Source organism: Lathamus discolor, chromosome 1, assembly GCF_037157495.1.
Source record: "Lathamus discolor isolate bLatDis1 chromosome 1, bLatDis1.hap1, whole genome shotgun sequence".
In the NCBI taxonomy this organism is placed as follows: Eukaryota; Metazoa; Chordata; class Aves; order Psittaciformes; family Psittacidae; genus Lathamus; species Lathamus discolor.
Genome location: NC_088884.1, coordinates 164,588,123 through 164,607,928, shown reverse-complemented (window position 1 = coordinate 164,607,928; position 19,806 = coordinate 164,588,123). Strand labels below are relative to the sequence as shown.

At 47.2% G+C, this 19,806-nt stretch overlaps 1 protein-coding gene across 3 annotated transcripts in view; it reads right to left on the bottom strand.

Annotated features, from left to right (window-relative positions):
- The window catches only part of EXOC6B (exocyst complex component 6B), a 307,872-nt gene that overhangs the window by 100,302 nt on the left and 187,764 nt on the right, over positions 1-19,806 (bottom strand). For all 3 annotated transcript variants that reach the window (XM_065662494.1, XM_065662503.1, XM_065662509.1), the window contains 2 exons: positions 18,009-18,143; positions 16,787-16,966 (listed from right to left, as the gene is read on the bottom strand). In XM_065662494.1, the coding sequence (XP_065518566.1) occupies positions 16,787-16,966; positions 18,009-18,143 (315 nt within the window). The remainder of the gene's footprint in view (positions 1-16,786; positions 16,967-18,008; positions 18,144-19,806) is intronic.

Here is a 19,806-nt window from a genome sequence, read left to right as displayed (position 1 = left end):
ATCTTCACATGCAATCAGGAATACGCTGCCACTGGCGGTGGGAGAGAGGGCTCCTCAGCACACACCTACCACTGCCAAAGCCATGGTGATGGCATGAACCAGCAATAGCCACCAACTGGGGGGTCCCAAAGAGACCCTGATCCAAGGGGCACCATCCCGCCACCCTGCAGAAGCACTTCTGGCTTTGTCAAGGAGGAACCTGCTTTGCGCTTGGTCAAACTGAGGTGCGATGTGGTCACTGAAATGCAAACAAAAATCCTGCTGTAGCCCTGAGAGCGCTTACGCCAACTCACCAAAGAGTCACTGTGACACTTCCATGGAAAACAAGGCCTGACGGGTTTCAAATGGTCTCAACTTCCAATTATTTTTGTGCTATCGATAGGATTTCTTCTTAATCTGCAAGAAGCTCTGGGATTGATGTGACTGAATGTATTTAGACGTGCAAATCCATGGACTTCAGACAACAGAAAAGTGAGCCAAAAAATTACAATTCCTCAATATTAAATGACCACTTTTCTATAAACACCACAATTTGTCCCAGTAATCTTGACACTGAATTTGCTCCAATTCCATAATGCAATACTGAGGTTAATTCCAGCATCCGTGCTTTCTGTGCAGGCATGGATGAAGATTTCAGACCCTACAGATCCCATGACTTAATCTCCCACCCTGGACATTTCTGAACTGTCCTTGCTGCCTGCAGCACCGGAGCTCCAAAGCTCGCTAAAACATGGGCAACACCACAAAACCACCTCTGCTAGCTCCTGACTTCCCTGGCTCTTCCATGCCATCCTGATTTGCCAGGTTCTTAACTCCATCCGGATGCATTTTTTATTGCCTTTCCTGAAGAACCATTGCTCTGCAGTCACTGAAGATGGCAAAAAACCCCCAAACCATTACCCAGATACATTAACACTTCCCAAACAGTCAAAACAAGCGTGCAATGAGGACTTTGCTGGATTTAAGAGGTTTACTTGAAAAACAAACAAATCACTCATTAATTGCCCAGAAATCCATTTTCAGTCTTGACAAAGTGGTTTTGTGAAGGTTTTGGGGGGTTTTTTGCTGTTGTTTTGGATTTGGGATCTTTTGCTTAAAAAACATTTGGATCTGCACTCAATATCTTGGAAATTAAAGTGACTTTATCCAGAATAAAGCGTTACAGGAACCACAAGTGAGAGCCCTGAGCAAAATGGGTCAAGAAGACCTGAGCTGACCAAGCCTACAGCTGGTGCATCAATGCATCCATGGAGGGTGGTCTCCAAAGATGCCCCCTCTGAAGTTAGGAACCCAGCTGGCATCAATGACCAACCTGGCCACACCAGCCTCTATGGGTGCATCTCTGATGGGCTGGAGAAGCAATGGAACAGGGAGTGTGGTCCAAAATCATAGCTTGTACCTACACACCCACAGGATGGGATCACATGGACCCAAGTGGAGGGACAAGGGCAGGGCAGCCTCCTAAACGGATGTCCCTTTTTTAGTGGCCTTGGAGCACTGAGGAGTTTGACGGAAAGGCAGAGAAAACACCTGCCCTGGTGTTTAAAAGAGAGAAGATGATCTGGAGGACTGCACCTAAACCAAGACCAGATTAAGGCACAAGAAGGGAAGCACCCATATGGAGTTAAAACACAACAGCACAAGTGTCAAATCACTGGGAACAACACAGATTAGCACAAAGAAAACTTCATTTTTCTAAGTTTTATGTTTAATATAAAAGAAAAATCAATACAGTGTCTTTATCCAGGGTATGATGACACTCATTAAGTGTTATGCTGTGAGACAACACCACACATCCCAGGAAATCAATTCCACCCCTAAAAGTCTTAGCTTCAGAATAGGTATCAAGAGAGCAACTCTTAATTATTAATCCTATTTACTTGGCTTTGCAGTATCCTTATTAAGAAGAAATCACTTTTTCCTCCCAAAATCATCAGTGTTATGGAAAGAGGATGAGAGCAGACCAGCTCCTGGTTTCCAGCAGGGAACGTGCTATGGGCTGAGCCCTGTCACTCTGCATTAGAAGTGGCCCACGCAAGTCATGAGGGGTGACCGATGTGCAAACATTAATGGTCACTTATTGATTTCAGCCACTGTCAAGATCCGCATTTGATCTCTGGCTCCATGAAGTCATCCCAGGATTTAAACACTGAAGCCAGTGTGTTGACTTATGGACTTGGAAAAAGGTGACTGGCACCAAGCTACAAGTTGACATTCAGGTGGTTTTGGAATTTGCCAAGGAAAAGAAGACGAAACCTTCCAGCCAACAAGAGAAGGTCAGCTATGAGCAATGCCCGTGCTCCCCAGCTCCTGACACAGAGCAATGCCTGTTGGGGAAAGGGATGCTCTCAGCTTTGGACCCTCATCAGGTCAATATTCCTTGGCAGTTAAAGGTTAAAGGTTTCCCAATGCCCACACTTACAAAAAGGAGAGGCAATGACTGCATACACATTACTTTGAGGAAGGCTTTTCAGGCTCAATGCATGGCTGGGACCTACTGGAATGATGGCATTGCCTTTGTGTCAACAGCCTCCCTTCCAACAGCTACGAAATCCATCTTGCTACTCCAGTGAACTGGAGAGCCACCCGTGGTTAACCAGGAATAAGAAGGGCTTCTTTCTCCTCAGAACCTGCCATGCCAGAAATGACCGAATGAACGACAATTTCTGGTTTAGGAGGAGGAGTGATGCTCCGTGCAGGATGAGCTGCTGGCCTTGCTCCCCTCCCCTCTATAACTGATTACTGAGACTGGGAGCAGGGCAAGCTGTAGTCATCTATGGAAGAAGCTTCAGCGCCATTAGCAAATCACCATATCTAAAGAGATTATCACCTCCGAGATACTCTCGAAGCCTTATCTGAGTAAAAGTGGGATTTTGGACTTCTGATGACTTTGACCACCCCTCTATCACCTCCCTACAAGTGCCTGCCAGGAGGATGGAGCCAGGAGGGGCTGGGCTCTGCTCCCAAGGAACAAGGGATGGGACAAGAGGAACCGGCCTCAAGCTGCCCCAGGGCAGGTTTAGATGGAGCTGAGGAACAATTCCTGCCCCAGAGGGTGCTCAGGCATTGGAACAGGCTGCCCAGGGCAGGGCTGCAGGCACCGGCCCTGCAAGGGTTCAAAACCAGTGTAGATGAGGCCCCCAGTGCCATGGGTCAGTGGTGTCCTTGGCAGCGATGGGGAATGCTTGGACTGGATGAGCTTAAAGGTTCTTTCCAACCTGGTTGATTCTATGATTCTGTCGCACGACAGCTTGAAGAGACAGCCTTCCACCACTGAAATATCACCACAGTAAACCTACGAAGAGCAACACCTTAAAGCAGAGCCAACTAACAGAACTTGAGTGCAATCTGTGTCGTGCAAAGACCCACTCACCTGGAAAGCTGATGGCATCCCAAGCGCTAATAGAGCAGTTGCTCCAACCATCCTCGGACTGGAGTAGGATTGGGTTCAAACTCACACGAAAGCTGAGCACAAGCCCATGTCTAAGTGGCTGCCTTCCAGAGGTATTTAACCAAACCGACGGGGTGTCATTTTCTGAAGTAAACATTTACCACTTCTATTCTATTTTGAGCATTAAAGGGAAAACAGGCTGTCACAGATACGGCAGCAAGACAAACACATGGCAAAGCTGAACTCCCACCAGAAGCTTAGAGGCAACCAGTCAAATGAAATAGAAAAGGAGGGGGGGGGGAGGAAGCAAATACAGCAATTATCCTCACCACACAAAAACCAAACCAGGCAGTTACTGCAGCCCGATACAAAACCTCTCGCATTCCACTAAGAGAGGGAAAACCGAAACAGCTTGGCTGTGTTGAAGATGCCCAAGGTCAACAGCTGGAGGCTATTTTGGCTGAAGCTGGTGGGAGACTCAAGGCTGTTGGCAGCAGAAATCACATTGGGCTGACAGTCATAACCAGCTCCAACAGACAGATCCGAAAGTGCTTGGCTTTTTTTCAAATAATCTTATTTAATTTGGGTTAAGGTTTTTCGGTCTTTAACCAAATGACACTTAATTTGTGCAATAACCAGCTCCCTGGCCAGGTTTTTCCTACACAGAATGGTTTTGATTGGAAAGGACCTTAAAGCTCCTCCAGTTCCAACCCCTGCCATGGGCAGGGACCCCTTCCACTGGAGCAGCTTGCTCCAAGCCCCTGTGTCCAACCTGGCCTTGAGCACTGCCAGGGATGGGGCAGCCACAGCTTCTCTGGGCACCCTGTGCCAGCGCCTCAGCACCCTCACAGGGAAGAACTTCTTTATATCTAACCTGAACTTCCCCTGTTTCAGTTTGAACCCATCACTGCTTGTCCTTATCACTCCAGGCCCTGATGAAGAGCCCCTCTCCAGCATCCCTGTAGCCCCTTTCAGACACTGGAAGCAGCTCTGAGGTCTCCACGCAGCTTCTCTCCTCCAGGCTGAACAGCCCCAACGTTCTCAGCCTGTCTCTATACAGGAGGTGCTCCAGCCCCTGAGCATCCTCGTGGCCTCCTTTGGACTTGCTCCAACATTTCAAGAGGAGCTTCAAGGTGTCCTGGCACTGTGATTGGCACCTACTCACTTACAAGGAGGAGACAAAGCACAACTGAAAGGTTTGTAACCACATGTAATCATGGACATAAGAGGATCTAGGGTGAGAGCATGCACACGAACACAAGATTTTTCCCTTACTTTGACTGTGCAGTCAGAATCAACAAGCAACTTAATCTGTTCCTTAAGTAGGAAAACAAATAAACAGAAGGAAGGGCAGGAGGTGGAGAAGGGAAGTACCACGGCATGCAGATGCTACCCTGAGCACAGGTCAGTTTCTTTGAAGCCTTATGGAGGCACATAACTGGGCAGAGGTCTATTGTAGAAGCTCAGGAGTCTGCAGCAAAGCTGGGAAGCCGCTGTTTGAGTGGGTTTTTTTGCATATGCACATATGCAAACCCCCCCCAGGAAACAGAGGTTCCAAGATCTGTGCCTTTTTTCCTTGCACACCATCCAAATGCATGGCAGGATATTTCTAATTAACCACTTTTAAAATGTCTATAGCATGGAATGAGTTGTGTGCAGAGCCTGATTCACCCACAATGAGCAGCTGGAGCATCCAGCTGCCGGCTGGTCTCTGAGATGCTCCCGAGATCTGTGCAAGCACCTTCACATTGGACACGGGTAGGAAAACACTGCTGGCAGTCCAGGTGAGGTGTACAACAGCTTCATGCTTTGGGAAATACATGCTTTATCCTTGTTAGCCACTTGATTTAACTGTAGACACTCAATAATCGTGTAACCATCCTATTTCAACTCTCCCACCAGACTGGAGGTCTAGCGTCAAACTCCCGTCCCATACCTGATGCTTTCTGTTTCCTATCCATTTCCATGGTTCTGCGATTCTATACATGATGCTCTTTTTAAAGGAATATACGATAAAAAAGCCCCATTTACCCACTCTCTAAATACTCGGCGCTGCAAATTCCTGCGCCGGCTTCTTGCGGCATCAGGAGACAGGGAGGTGCCGGGGCCAGAAGGGAAACAGCTGCCAGAACCCACGCAAAACCCAAAATACATGGACAGAGCACGTCATGACAGCTCAAACCGCTTCTCCTTCCCCCAGAAGGTATCTCCACAACGTGGCTCAACATCCCTGGCTCAGCAACAGGAGTTGCAGCACTGACCGAACTGTACAGACACTGCGTTTCCAACTTGCCACGGTGGCAGTTTGGCAGCCTCCCCCCAGCACTAAATCCTCATTTCAATGCATTTCAGAGCAAACACGAGCAGGAGACTGAGAAAGGATGGTGCTGTAGATGCACTGAAACCCCAAAGAGGAGATGGTGACCCATGGACCCACTGGGTGGGCTTGGACCTTGCTTGATCAAAGCCCTAGCTTGACAACAGAATCATAAGGGTTAGAAGGAACCTCTGGAGATCCAATCCCACCCAGAGCAGGTTACACAGGAACATGCCCAGGCTGGTTTTGAATGTCTCCAAAGAGGGAGACTCCACAACCTCCCTGAGCAGCCTGTTCTAATGCTCTGCCACCCTCAACGTAAAGAAGTTGCTCCTCAGGATGAGGTGAAATTTCTTGTGGTTTAGTTTATGGCCATTGCTCCTCATCTTGTCACTGAGCACCACTGGAAAGAGACTGGCACCATCCTCCTGGCACCTGCCTTTGAGATATTGATCCGCATTGATGAGATCCCCTCTAGTCTGCTCTTTCCTAGAATAACCAGGCCCAGCTCCTGCAATCTCTCCTCATAAGAAAGACGCTCCAAACCCCTGATCATCCTTGATCATCACTGATGCTCCTCAATCTTCTCATCTTCCCATGCTTACTACTTGGGTCTCCACAAAGACAGAATAATAGAATCACAGAATCGGTTGGGTTGGAAAGGACCTTAAAGCTCCTCCAGCTCCAACCCCTGCCACGGGCAGGGACCCCTTCCACTGGAGCAGCTTGCTCCAAGCCCCTGTGTCCAACCTGGCCTTGAGCACTGCCACATGGGGCACTCACAACTTTCTGAGGCAATCTGTTCCAGTGCCTCACCACTCTCACAATAAAGAATTTCTTCCTTATATCTAATTTCATTCTAAGATCAATCACCTCTGAAGAAGACACCAAGACCCTGCAACAAGAGGCATCAAGGAAAAAACACGGTGCTCCAACAGTGGAGCATCTCAGCCCGCAAAGGAATTATATCCATAAATAACCTGCTCTAACAAGTCTTTGTGTACACAAAAAGCATGAAGTAGCCCCAGTTTTTCTCAGTCCTATTTGTGCCTCCTAACACGGGGTGAGGCTCTCTCCTGATCCCTGTGTCCATGGGCTGAGACTCTCCCAAGTTACTTGACACAAACCAGAGTCATAGCCCGACCATGATGGGAGCGTGTGGCTCCACAACTGGAATGAAAGAGAAGAAAAAAAGTATATAAATGACATATTTCATCCTCCTCTTTTGTGGCTTTTATTTTCTTTTGTATTCGCTTTGGGAATAACATTCTTTCCATTGGGAAGAGCCTGATTTTTCCATTAAATACAAAGCAGCTGCCATTTTGGAAACAAAGAGTTGATTAAATACAGACCTTTTATATATTCTTCCCTAACGTATGAAGTGCTAGAGCCATGCTTCTTTCTGCTGATTTATCAGGGAAGAGCATCTGCCAACTATGGCAGTAGGAAGACTTAAAGAAAGTTAATGGAATTGCTTCATCTTTGCTATATAGTTTCATCATTCTAATTGGATGTTATAAATAAAAGGGGAAAGATCTCAAGGCTTGGAGCACAGCACGCGGCACTCCGACACATTGACACCAAGGGTTTCTCAACCCTTTGCACACACAGGGATGCTCCAGATTCCCTATTTACGCAGATTCCTGCTTGCTGGGATGCTGAAGGAAGGGTCGGCACGTTGCTGTGACGTACGGCCGCCAGTTGGAAACGCAACTAATACATGACTTAAGGCCCAGATGTTGAACAGACTGGGGAAAGGATGAGTTCAAAACAAAAGAAAGACTAAAAACCAAAACCCACCCAACCCCGTTTCCACTCCATGAGCCACCAACGCCCAATTCTGGAGATATTCTTATTTTCCAAGCAGAGCTGATTACTGAGTGACCAACACAAGCTACATACAAAACTGCAGTTTGTTTTATATTTTCCCCAAAACTAAGCCCTACATTGAACTACTGGTTTCAATATCTACATTTTATAGTTTAAAAACAGAAGAAAAAGACGGATGGTCAATGCCACAGAACTACAGTTACCTTGGGTTTTAATTAACCCATCTGGCTATCCTTATGTATTGCCCTTCACGAAATACAACGATGAAAGATCGTGGCCATCATGAGAAATCCATGAGGATCTGCACTTCTAAATGCTTTTTGTGCTCTCACTTGCTATTATATCCAACCTATGCTGCAAGATCCAGGGAGAACATATCTCTCTGTAGAGGCACCCCATGATGGTCATGCAACGCCATGCCCTTAATTAGAGCCACTTCAACCACACCAACAACACTCAACAGTGCTCACGCAGCTCTCAGCTCTGAATGATGGGAATGAACTCCCAAACCCTTCTCCACGCAACCTCAGTTCAAGTGACCACTGAACAGGGACCCCACAGGACATTGTATATGAAGGGTGGGCTTCTCTAGGGCAGGTGGGTCTCCTCCCATAGATAGGTTAAGGAAGATAGCTGGGGGCTTTGGATGCAGATGTGTTCATTGATGTTCTTTTACATGTTCACAACTTAAGAAGAACCTTACAAGGTTTCAGGTTGCCAGTGGATAAAAGAACAGGAAAGCATAAAACTGCAGTCTATTGTTTTACTTAAATTAGCTAAAGGGGATAAAAAAACCCCAAACCGACCCATCTTTCAACTTCTGTTAGGGTTTTTGGAAGGTAGAGGCTGCGGCTCTGGTGCAGGAAGCAGGCACGTTTGGATTCCTTACACAGAGGATGGATTTTTGGCTGCCAGATTCCCTGTACTACACGTCTGTATGTACGTGCATGCAAAAGTGAGCACAAAATAGCTTTATAAATCTTAAGTTTGTAAAATAAAAATCAAAGCCAAACATGCCAAGGTGACTACACAAAGGGAAGCACTACCTAGGGAAACATGCACACCCTGGTTTAAAGGATTTATGGGACTGGGCATTTTAGTTTCAATTAATTTTCAAAGTGCTGAAAGCAGACAAGAAACCATGTAATTACAAGATAACTTGGCTTACCCAGATTCGAGTTAACTAGGGCCCCTGGGTTAATCAGAGGTCAACCTTCTCCCCAGCCAACAAAGCCAAATCCACTGCATTTGAATGCTTTGCTCCTTGTTTTAAAGCAACCATCAGCTCTTGTTTCAACCCCTTCATTTTGGTAAGTATCTGGGATTTTGGAGACACTTGAGAAGACCCAGGAAAACAATGCCCAACCAACAGACCGCAGCAAGGGACCACACAGCCACCAGCCCATCTTCTCCCCACCAAAACACCTCTTTTAAGAGCATTTTGCCCAACCTTCAGGACAAGCTGGTCTGTGCAACCCTCCTATGAGACTCAGATCATCTTTGGAGAGCAAAGAAGCTCCCTGAGGACCATACAGGGAGGATTTCGGATGCTTCCCATGCCCTGTCCATATCTGCATCCCAGGCAACTCGCCTTGATTTTATGTGTATCTACACCAAGAAACTTCCAGGATTATCCACACCTACTTCCCACCAGACAGTTTAAATTCTGTTACAATTGCCCCTTTGTCTTGCTATTTTGTGCAATCAGATTTTTATTCGTCACTCTCTTTTAGACAGATTAGTGATTTATTTCCACCAATTCACACCAACTACCTAGAGAACAGAAAATTAGAAGGGTTAAAAGGAAAACAAGAATCTGTTGCAGTTAAGAACAAAAGCAACTAAGAGCAGGCAAGCAAAGTCCCACCGTATAAAGGGATTACTCCATCCCTGACCCTTTCCAGGGGACCTCCAGGTATTATTTTTCATTGATTTACCTTAATGAAACTAATGCACCCCTCTCCGTAGGAAGCTGACTCCATAGCTGTCTAGGCACTGGATTCAATTAAAGAAATAAATACATCTGGCTTCTAAATGGTTGAAAAGCCAGAGGCAATACCACTTCTTGCATCTGTCTCTCTTAGGGTACGCCCTAAGGACACCACGTAGGATGCCCGACATTCAACACCGCTCCTGGAAGCCCGCGGAAGCAGGGGGATGCCCAAAGCATCCCAGCCTGCTTCCCAACAGCGCGGGCAGCTCCCACAGCCCTGCCAGCAACCGAGCCACTGCTTTGATGGAAGCTGGCCTCAAATTGCTTTAACAAGGCTCTTTCTTTCCAGAAGCTGGTGTTGATTTGAGACCTCGATGTTGACTTAGAAACCCCAGGTGCCCAGAGCCTGCAAATAGTCAAGGCTTAGCTATGCTCAGTTTCCAGGAAAAGGGGTACAAGCATCCAACCATGGCATGAAATATCAATACTACCATGGCAGCTCAGCATTAAAATGGAGCGCAGGGGTTAAAGGTGGAAAAGCAGAAGCTGGGGTAGAGGCGACACCTCCGCGTTGGCCGCGTCTCACAACCGCATCGAGCAGGGCTGCACCAACATAAAACAAGGCACACTTTGCTCACACGTGCCTTGGCTTGCAGACATGGGAATAGAGGAAACAAGGTAGCTCGAGAGCACTTTGTTTGCAGTCTATCTGTGGAAATGCTGCTGCTTCTTCTCCCGCACATGAAACAAGCAGGAATGACAACAATTAGAGGGGTTCGTTGAACCAGAAGGCAGGTCCGAGAGGTCTCCATCACTTTCTTTGTGCTAATTGCCCTAATCCAAATAGGGAGACAGAAAACATCCAAGCACCCACACTATTTTCTGGATAAAACACTATTCTACCCCTCTAGCTGGAGGGAATTTAGCAGTCCAAGACCCAGGTCGGAGCACTTAGACCAGGAGGATCATCAGGCTGAAGTCTCCATGGGGGATTTGTCTAACAGAATACAGGGAGTGAGGGGGGATTTTAGAAAGAGCTTTCCTCTTTCAAGCAGAGGTTGAAGATCCCATCAAGCTTTCCCTAATAACACGCATTTCCCCTAATTCCCCACACATTTAGAGATGCATGGGGGATAAAAGGAGGCAGTTAAATGCCACGTGCTCTAAAAGCAGCAATTTAGCAACGCTAATGCAACAGCACGCTTGTGGGTGACCCCTCTGGAAGGGAACCCTTTTCCCAGCTCTCTTATTTATCCTATTGATTTAAACTTCTACTCAGCCTTTTCCTTTCCTCCCTTCCAAGGCTAAGGACCTTTTCTGGTTCAACTCACCCTCTTCACATCTGAGGTGCGAGCAGAGCAGACCAAACGCGTGCGACACGCAGCCTTGTACTCACCGACATTGTAGAGTGGACATCTACATCCCCCTACAGAGGACAACACAGGGAGTTGAAAGTCAAATGCAGAAGAGAGCAAAGCAATAGCAAGAAAGGCAGAGAGTTACATCGGTCATCACCCAGAGGTGCCTACAACCAACCCATCAATGCTTTAATCAAGGACCAGCTGCTTGACAGTTGGCAGAGTATTAGTAAAGCAAAATATGGGCCTCTTTGAACCCAGTCGACAGAGGATGAGGAGGAAATGAAAGTACCAGAAGACAAGTTTTATTGCCAGCAAACATGTTCTGCAAGTCAACAGCCACATCCTTCAGCTTTCCCACCTGTAAGATGGAGATGATGGATGTCAAACCCTAGTGAGTGACAGCAGGGACCAGCTCAAGGCAAAATCCCTCAGCTCTTCTGAGTGCATGGACGCGTTATCTAAGTACACACAGGACCTGTGCAAATCTAAAGACAGTGTCTTTGGTGCCTATACAATGTCTTCATGATGGTTATTTTCCACTTGGGTCCCTCCCGACATGGTCAAGGTTGTGACTGGTGCAAAGTTCAAGGCATTTTACTTCCATGCACAATGCCTTTGAAAATATTAGAGAGGGATTTGGCTTTTTAAATAAAAAATAGGCAATCGTTCCCTTTAAAAGAAACCTAAAACACTTTGAAAGCTCTTTCAACCAAAGCAAGAGCTGCCGGGGCTCGAGTATTCCTCTGCATCAGGGAGGAGATGCCAACATGGTGAATAAGGCAAAACCGTTGCAGGCAGAGCAGCCACAGCGTTCGCGTGGCTCCAGCTGAAATCTCTGCCTGCCATCTGGCAAAAATAAGCACAAAAGGAAGAAAAAAAAAGCCCCAAAAACAACCCCCAAACCCCCTTTGCAGAAAGTTCACACTGAACCGCTCAAAGACGGCAGAGGTTAGAGTTTGTTCGATCGCTGAAAGATTGCTTCCCTTTCCCGGGTCAGCATCACCTCTTGACCTGCCCTGATTACCTTCCAAAGGAGGTTATCAAGATACAAGACTAACAGAGGATTAAAGGAAACCTAAAATAAAAACAAAACACCCCCCTTTTCCCCCAACCCTGCTCCCCTCCCCCAAGAAAACATCCTTGCTTTGTTAACCTGACAGTTCACTGTAGGTGTTGACACAACCCTCCATCTCCAAGAAGCTTAATGTCAACAAATCAGTGTGTTTGGAGTAGCCCTGTCAATGCGATTTACATTAACTTGTCTAACAAGAAATAAAAACAACAAGCAGCCATCAAAGACAAAAGGCTTTTTCAGTCATTCTTTTAAAAGTATTACGCTGGAAATGTTCATTTTTGGAGGCCCTTTACTTGCTGAAAAGCAGAAACCACCTTTTTTTTTTTTTTTCCTTTTCCTAAAATACTTTTTTTTTTCCTCCCTAAAGTATTTTTTTCCTTTAAAAAATAAAAAGGATTTTCTTTTAAAGGAGGCCCGAGCATCCCATATGAGTAAGATCAGCAGCAGCAGTAAGCAACTCTCCCTGGTTAACGGAGGAAGAGGGCAGCCTTGAAGCCAAATGTTAATTATACTTTGATTCCCACCGGCATTTTATTTCTTTGGAGACATTTGGGGCACTTTGTGGAGCATTTTCGAATTGTGGCTCTAAACCACCATGAAAATTCCATGCCGCAGTGGTATGCGCCAAAACCCCATTAACTTCACCATGAACTTCTCCTTGCCCCCCACCGGCACACGCCGTACCCACCAGCATGCCCTTCACAGATGGGGACTCAACATCCCGAGGCAAAGCTGCAAAAAGCAACTTGATTCCAGGGATTCCTAATATCGAGTGGTTTCCACCAGCTCCCACAATGTCTACTCTGATGTCCTAAAGGAAAAAATAGGGATTGCAATTCCTGCTTGAACACTACAGAAAGTGGAGACTATGGCACTCCACCAGCCAGGACTAGCTTTGTGCTGGGTTATTCTTCCATGGGTTGGACCAGTTGACCCGGTTGCTCAGAGAGGTGGGTAGATGTCCTGTCCTTGGAAGTGCTCCATGCCTGGTTAGACAGGACTCAGAGCAACCTGTTCTAGTGGAACAGACATGCTACTCATGGCAGTGTAGATTGGACTAGCTGACCTTTAAAAGTCCCTTCCAACCCAAACCACGCTAGGATCCTATGGCTTCCAAAGGTCCCTTCCAAACTTCAACCATTCTGGGATTCCCCTCCAGTAAATACAGGAAAAAATCCACCTCATGTATCCAAAAAGGGAAACATAAAACCTAATGCCCAAATCTTGGCTTAGGGTCACCTTTCAGCTCACTCAGCATCTCTGCTCCTCTTCACCCCCTCTCCAAAACACTGACTCGAGTCAACCGGACCTCTCAAGGCCATCTGACCTGCCTTGCAGCAAGCTGGAGCCTTGACCCCAGAAAGGTTTCCTGCAGACAAGGAGCCCCATCCGAGACAATGAGATTACTCACACCCATCATATTAAGGAGCCGCCTGCATTTTTGCAGGCTCAGGACTTTCAGCTCCATTCTATTACAGGACAGCACTTTTTGTTGGGGTAATTTTAGCACAGCAACAGCAGACAAGCCCAGGCCGAGTTTCTTTGATCACCAGGTGAAGGTTTTCCTTGGTGTAATTGCTGCTGTGACAAAAGGCAGGTGAGTAGCTTGGCTCCTGCCACTTAGTCATCTCCTGAGCCTGCCACTCTTCCTCTAAAGAACAAGTTCCAACACTAGGAGAACGCTTTTCTCTCTAAAAATTGTGCAAATTCAACACAAAGGTACCCAATTATCACCTCTGGAAAACAGGGGAATTCCCAAGCCAGCAAAGGACACGAGAACAGAAAGGCATATGGTGTTGTGCTGAGTCCACCTCCAGTAATGAGAAGATGCTCCAAGGATGCCCCATCCAAGGATGGTGCACAGTTACTTGCTTTCCTTCATGAGCTACTGGCAGTCTGGAAATCCTCCATTTTATAGCTGGACCAGGCTGCAAACTCATTTTAAACAGGGCAGCATCTTCTTTTGGATCATAAGGATACAGAGACAATGATTTGGGCCAGATCTGAACCAGCAGTACAGGAATAGCACTACCTTGCTACCAACAATCCAGCAACATCCTCTTACAGGTACCACCATTTCTGGAGATAGTTCCTTTCCCCCATGAACCCCTTTCACTCTTTCCTTTCACCAATAAACCTCACCCAGCAGTTTTGGTGTTTTCACAAACATCTCCATCATATTCCTTTATTGCTCTACACTGATGTGGGCTTCTCCACACCTTATCTCCTACCTCATTTAGCAAAGTGCAGACATTTTTATCTGTTTCTATCAAGCCACTGGAAAAAGCCCTTGAACCCTACAAGAACAAACCAGCAGAGACACCAAAGGAGTTGAGCATCTTTTAGATGCAGCCTGATTCTTCCTGACTCACTCTCACACACCATTGCCTGCAAGGGTAGGCAGGGACCCATCAGCAATGTTCAGTGACAGCATCTTCAGAGCACTCCTTACAGGAGGAAACTCAAATACACATAAACCCCCCGGACCTACATCTCCTACAAACCACTGCACCAGATCTACAGCTTCACAAACCAGATTGCAGCACCTGATTGACTTGCCTCCCCTATCTCCTGAGGCTATCAGGAGGATCAGTGCCCTGCAATGCTTTGAAGATAAGGTGCTACACCGCAAATACAAACAGCCTTCCCCTGGGCTGGGTCCTTCCTAATCCAGTTGTGGAAGAAAAAAGGCTGCTTCAATCTGTCTTGGTTCTTTTCAGACCAATCAGCTGTGCCCCCAGCCTCCAAAACAATTCTGACTCACACAGAAAAGGAAACATTAATATTTAAGGAAGATAAATCGCTCCAGGTCCATCTCATGAATCACTGTGGGCAACTCTCCCCATCCTCATCTCTCCTCCTAGCCATGCTTCATGCTCTGGTTCAGAAACCAATCTCCCTGTCAAATTCCATTACTTGCTTGCAGGAGTAGTCATAGCGTGATTTGTAGAATTGGGCTACATCCAATTGTAGAATGGACATCTAATTGTAGAATGGAGCTACGTCTCCTTTTTTAACAAGAAATCCAGCAGCTGAGGAATCCAGCCATCTCCAAGCACCTCCTGATCCAGAGGGCACCAGCCACACTGCTCTGGGCTGCCAACAGAGGGGACATTTTGGCAATAAACCTGTCCTGAACAAGAAGATGGATGAAAGCCCTTTCAACCTCTCTGCACAGGAGCTACACTTTATTTAGCAGTTTGTTCTAGTGATAAGAGAGTCAAATAAGCACCTTCCCCTCACCAACTCTGGCTATAGAGCACCAGGAAAACCCTTTCATTTCTCTCTTGGTGGCTTCTCCATCCATAGCAAACAAATCCTCATTTCCATATTGCCACCAAATCTTCCTGATAGAGGCAGCCATATGAGACACGTAGTGATAGGACATGGAGAGACAGGAGCAGGGTGAATGGCTTTAACCTGCCGGAAGGGAGATTGAGATGAGCTCTTAGGCAGAAGCTCTTCCCTGTGAGGGTGCTGAGGCGCTGGCACAGGGTGCCCAGAGAAGCTGTGGCTGCCCCATCCCTGGCAGTGCTCAAGGCCAGGTTGGACACAGGGGCTTGGAGCAAGCTGCTCCAGTGGAAGGGGTCCCTGCCCGTGGCAGGGGTTGGAGCTGGAGGATCTTAAGGTCCCTTCCAACCCAAACCATGATACAGACATGAGCTATACAGAGGGCTGCACAGCTTTGGGGCTGTAACACCTCCTAAAACTGCTCTGAAGGGCTGGAACATCCTTCCAGTAGAGCAATCACAATGGTATAAACAAGCAGAATGCAGTGAAGAAAACCACCATTGTGTATTACTAGTCTTTTTTTCCTGTTTATATCCAAGCTCATGAGAGATGCCCAGTGTGTGCTGGTGCACTATAGCCCTGGGCACCCAGTAACACCAAATAAATAACAGCCAAGGAAGGAAGAAAGATCTGAAATTGCTTTTAGGACAAATACAGTGTTCAGTGGATTTGCTGTTACAAAATACCTGACAACTGAAGATACTCTGGAAGTATATATCCAGACAGCTCCCAACAAATCCTATTTAAAAGGGGGAAAAAAAGCTCTTTGAGCAAAAAAATGAAACTCCCTGATGGTTATATTTCTCCTATTCAATGGGACACTACCCAGCCAACTGCAATAAAGCAACATAAAATACATTTTTGATCGCAGTAACAGCATAAACACAGGCCTATTTTAGACAGCAGAGAAAAGAAAGAAACATATGCTGCCTTCCAAAGAGCAACATTCTGATGTAAGGCATCCAGTGACTTGACAAACATTTGGAAGTGTATCTGCAGTTCAAGTAATAGGCACCCATATACTGGCATGTCTTGAAAAAGGTCTTGAATATCCATTAATCTGAGTGAACGTATCTAAAATATAGGTGGCTGGTGAATTATGGTGGTTCTTCTTCATGGTGGACTGTGGCATTTGCCTCTTTGGTGGGTAAGTAGACTTGAAAATACCTAGGGAGGCTCTCACTGAAGACCAGCTTCTGGTAACACACAGGTTACACAGAATCATAGAATGGTTGGGGTTGGAAGGGACCTTAAGATCCTCCAGCTCCAGCCCCTGCCCCGGGCAGGGACCCCTTCCACTGGAGCAGCTTGCTCCAAGCCCCTGTGTCCAACCTGGCCTTGAGCACTGCCAGGGATGGGGCAGCCACAGCTTCTCTGGGCACCCTGTGCCAGCGCCTCAGCACCCTCACAGGGAAGAGCTTCTGCCTAAGAGCTCATCTCAATCTACCCTCTTGTTATCTCATAACACTTGACGGTCCAAGGCCCCATTTCCATCCCACTCCATAAGCTTGAGCAACCACTAGTTTCAACAGCACCATCAGATGTTCCTCAGATGTAAAGTGAAAGCAAACTGGTGGAGGTGACTTACCGGGAGGTGGGTGAACACCGCAAACGTGCTGCGTAGAAAGCCAATGAGATCTACAAGGTAGTCGCTGGCCTTGCTGCCCGGCTCCATGGCCATCCAATCGTAGTCTGCCAGCTGCAAGAACTGGTCTATCTTCTGGTTCAGGTTGGTGTAAATCTCCTCCTCAGCAGCATGACGGGCGTCCTGGGAAACAAGACAACATTCCATGGAATGGAGTCTCCGTAGCAACAAGCCTACACAAGTAACAGGACATTGGCCCAAACTTTAAAGGCAGCACAACACAGCATCTGTAGGTAACTACATGGCCAGTACAGCCTCAGGTTAGCTGAGACTGATGGGACACGGTTACCAGGCTAGTGGGAGGCAAGATCAAGCTGGTCTGCCTCTGGTCCAGCCTGGGGACCAGGAGGACACATCTAGTGCAGGATGGAAGAGAGAGATGGAAGAGGAATGTCTCATATGAGAAAGGGCTGAGACCCACCAAATTCTGAGTGGGTTTGCAGCACAGGAGGGCCCGCCTGAATAAGAATAGGAAAATTCACCCTTAGCCAAAATAGTTGGATGATGCCAAAAGGGATAATGAATGGGTTTCCCTGAGTTATCCTAAGGGCAAACCCCACCTAACTTGTTCCCCATTGTTACTTAAATCCTCAGCACTCCCGTCTCCTGCTCTCCATAAGACACGACCCAAACACCCCACAGGTGACCCAATTATAGAATCATAGAACAGAATCACAGCGTGGTTTGGGTTGGAAGGGACCTTAAAGCTCCTCCAGCTCCAACCCCTGCCACGGGCAGGGACCCCTTCCACTGGAGCAGCTTGCTCCAAGCCCCTGTGTCCAACCTGGCCTTGAGCACTGCCAGGGATGGGGCAGCCACAGCTTCTCTGGGCACCCTGTGCCAGTGCCTCAGCACCCTCACAGGGAAGAGCTTCTTCCTTATATACTACCTAAATCTTCCCAATTTAGGTTTAAACCCATGACCCCTTGTCCTATCACTACAGCCCCTGACGAAGAGTCCCTCCTCCGGCATCCCTGTGACGCTCCAAAGACCAAACCCAAAACCTAATCTGATGGCACCAACTTCCCAGGATATGACAAAACTACCTCTCGGCTCGGCTTAGCTCCCTGCATCCACACATCCCCACATGTGCTTTGAAAGCAGATACACTCCAACCAAACACCAACAGCATCTCCCCAAGGGTGGATCTACCAAGCCTTCTCACCTTGAAGGTTGTGGTCCCGTAGAGTTTCGTAGTGTGGACAGTTTCTGGAAGTACATTAGTGATATTGGTTATGAATTCCTCTAGGAACTTGCAGGATTTCTCCAAATGGGTCGTATTTATAATAATCTGTACAAGCTGCAAAGGCAAAAGAGATGTTCAATCATTGTGCTCCTGACACCAGGGACGTGCCAGTTTAATGGATGCCAATATCTAAGAACTTCTGGCATGAAAAGCTGCTGCTGTACAAATACGCTAAGCTTTTCTACACGCTCAAAAGCTTTCCTCCTTTAAGAACATCAGAAACTTAAATAAAAGATAATTTTGGGGGAAAAGCTTTTCCCATGACAGCCACTAATACCACAAAAGGTTATTTATTTTAATGACTTTCCTACATTCATCTGTCAATCAGTGCTCGCTTCAGCACAGCTCAAATACAAGAGGCTTACCAAAAAATGCCATGTCAAATCACAAGTGTTCCAGGTGCTGCTGAACCCCAAGTAACCCGTATCTTGAGTGACACCAACCAAGATCATAGCGAGGCATTTAACGAAGAAACAACAAGGGTTTACTTTTGCGAGGGTGAGCATCAGGTCTCACCCTGGTGTCTTCTCATTTATCATACCCACCATTAGTTGCCATTTCCTTAATGCTGTCATCTCATCTGCCTTCACACGGCGCTATTTCAGGACATTAAAGGTAACTACAGAGTAAAAACCTCTGCTGAAGTCAGTCAGCAGTTACAGTCAGATGTCATCAGACATTTACAATCCAGAGCAAACCAATCTGGGCTTCCACTTAGAATCATAGAATAATTTGGGTTGGAAAGGACCTCAAGATCATCCAGTTCCAACCCCTCTGCCATGGGCAGGGACACCTCACACTAAACCATCCCACCCAAGGCTTCATCCAACCTGGCCTTGAACACTACCAGGGATGGAGCACTCACAACCTCCATGGGCAACCCATTCCAGTGCCTCACCACCCTCACAGGAAAGAATTTCCTCCTTAGATCCGATCTAAACTTCCCCTGTTTCAGTTTTAACCCGTTATCCCTTGTCCTGTCACTACAGTCCCTGATGAAGAGTCCCTCCCCAGCATCCCTATAGGCCCCCTTCAGGTACTGGAAGGCTGCTCTGAGGTCTCCACGCAGCCTTCTCCTCTCCAGGCTGAACAGCCCCAACTTCCTCAGCCTGTCTTCATACGGGAGGTGCTCCAGTCCCTGCTCATCCTCGTGGCCTCCTCTGGACTTGTTCCAGCAGTTCCATGTCCTTTTTATGTTGAGGACACCAGAACTGCACACAATGCTCCAGGTGAGGTCTCACAGGAGCAGAGCAGAGGGGCAGGATCACCTCCTTCGCCCTGCTGGTCACGCTCCTTTGGATGCAGCCCAGGATCCGGTTGGTTTCTGGGCTGTGAGCGCACACTGCAGCCGGCTCATGTTCATTTTCTCATCGACCGGCACCCCCAAGTCCTTCTCTGCAGGGCCGCTCTGAATCTCTTCTTTGCCCAACCTGTAGCTGTGCCTGGGATTGCTCCCAGTCACACCAACATCTTAAGAGAATATTTGAGCAACTCAGAAGAACATCACCCCGTGCTTCTATATGGACAAACGCGTCAATGGTTACACTAAGAAAAGAGGCAGGAGGGGATGAAGATGCTCAAAGTAGCTTTTCTTCAACCAAATTAGAAAAACAATGGTGGTAGAGGCAACCCCAGGAGACAGCCGGTGGTACCTTGGCAAGTGGTAAGGACTAAGAGGATGAAAATACGACATCCAGAGATGACCACCAGCCATATT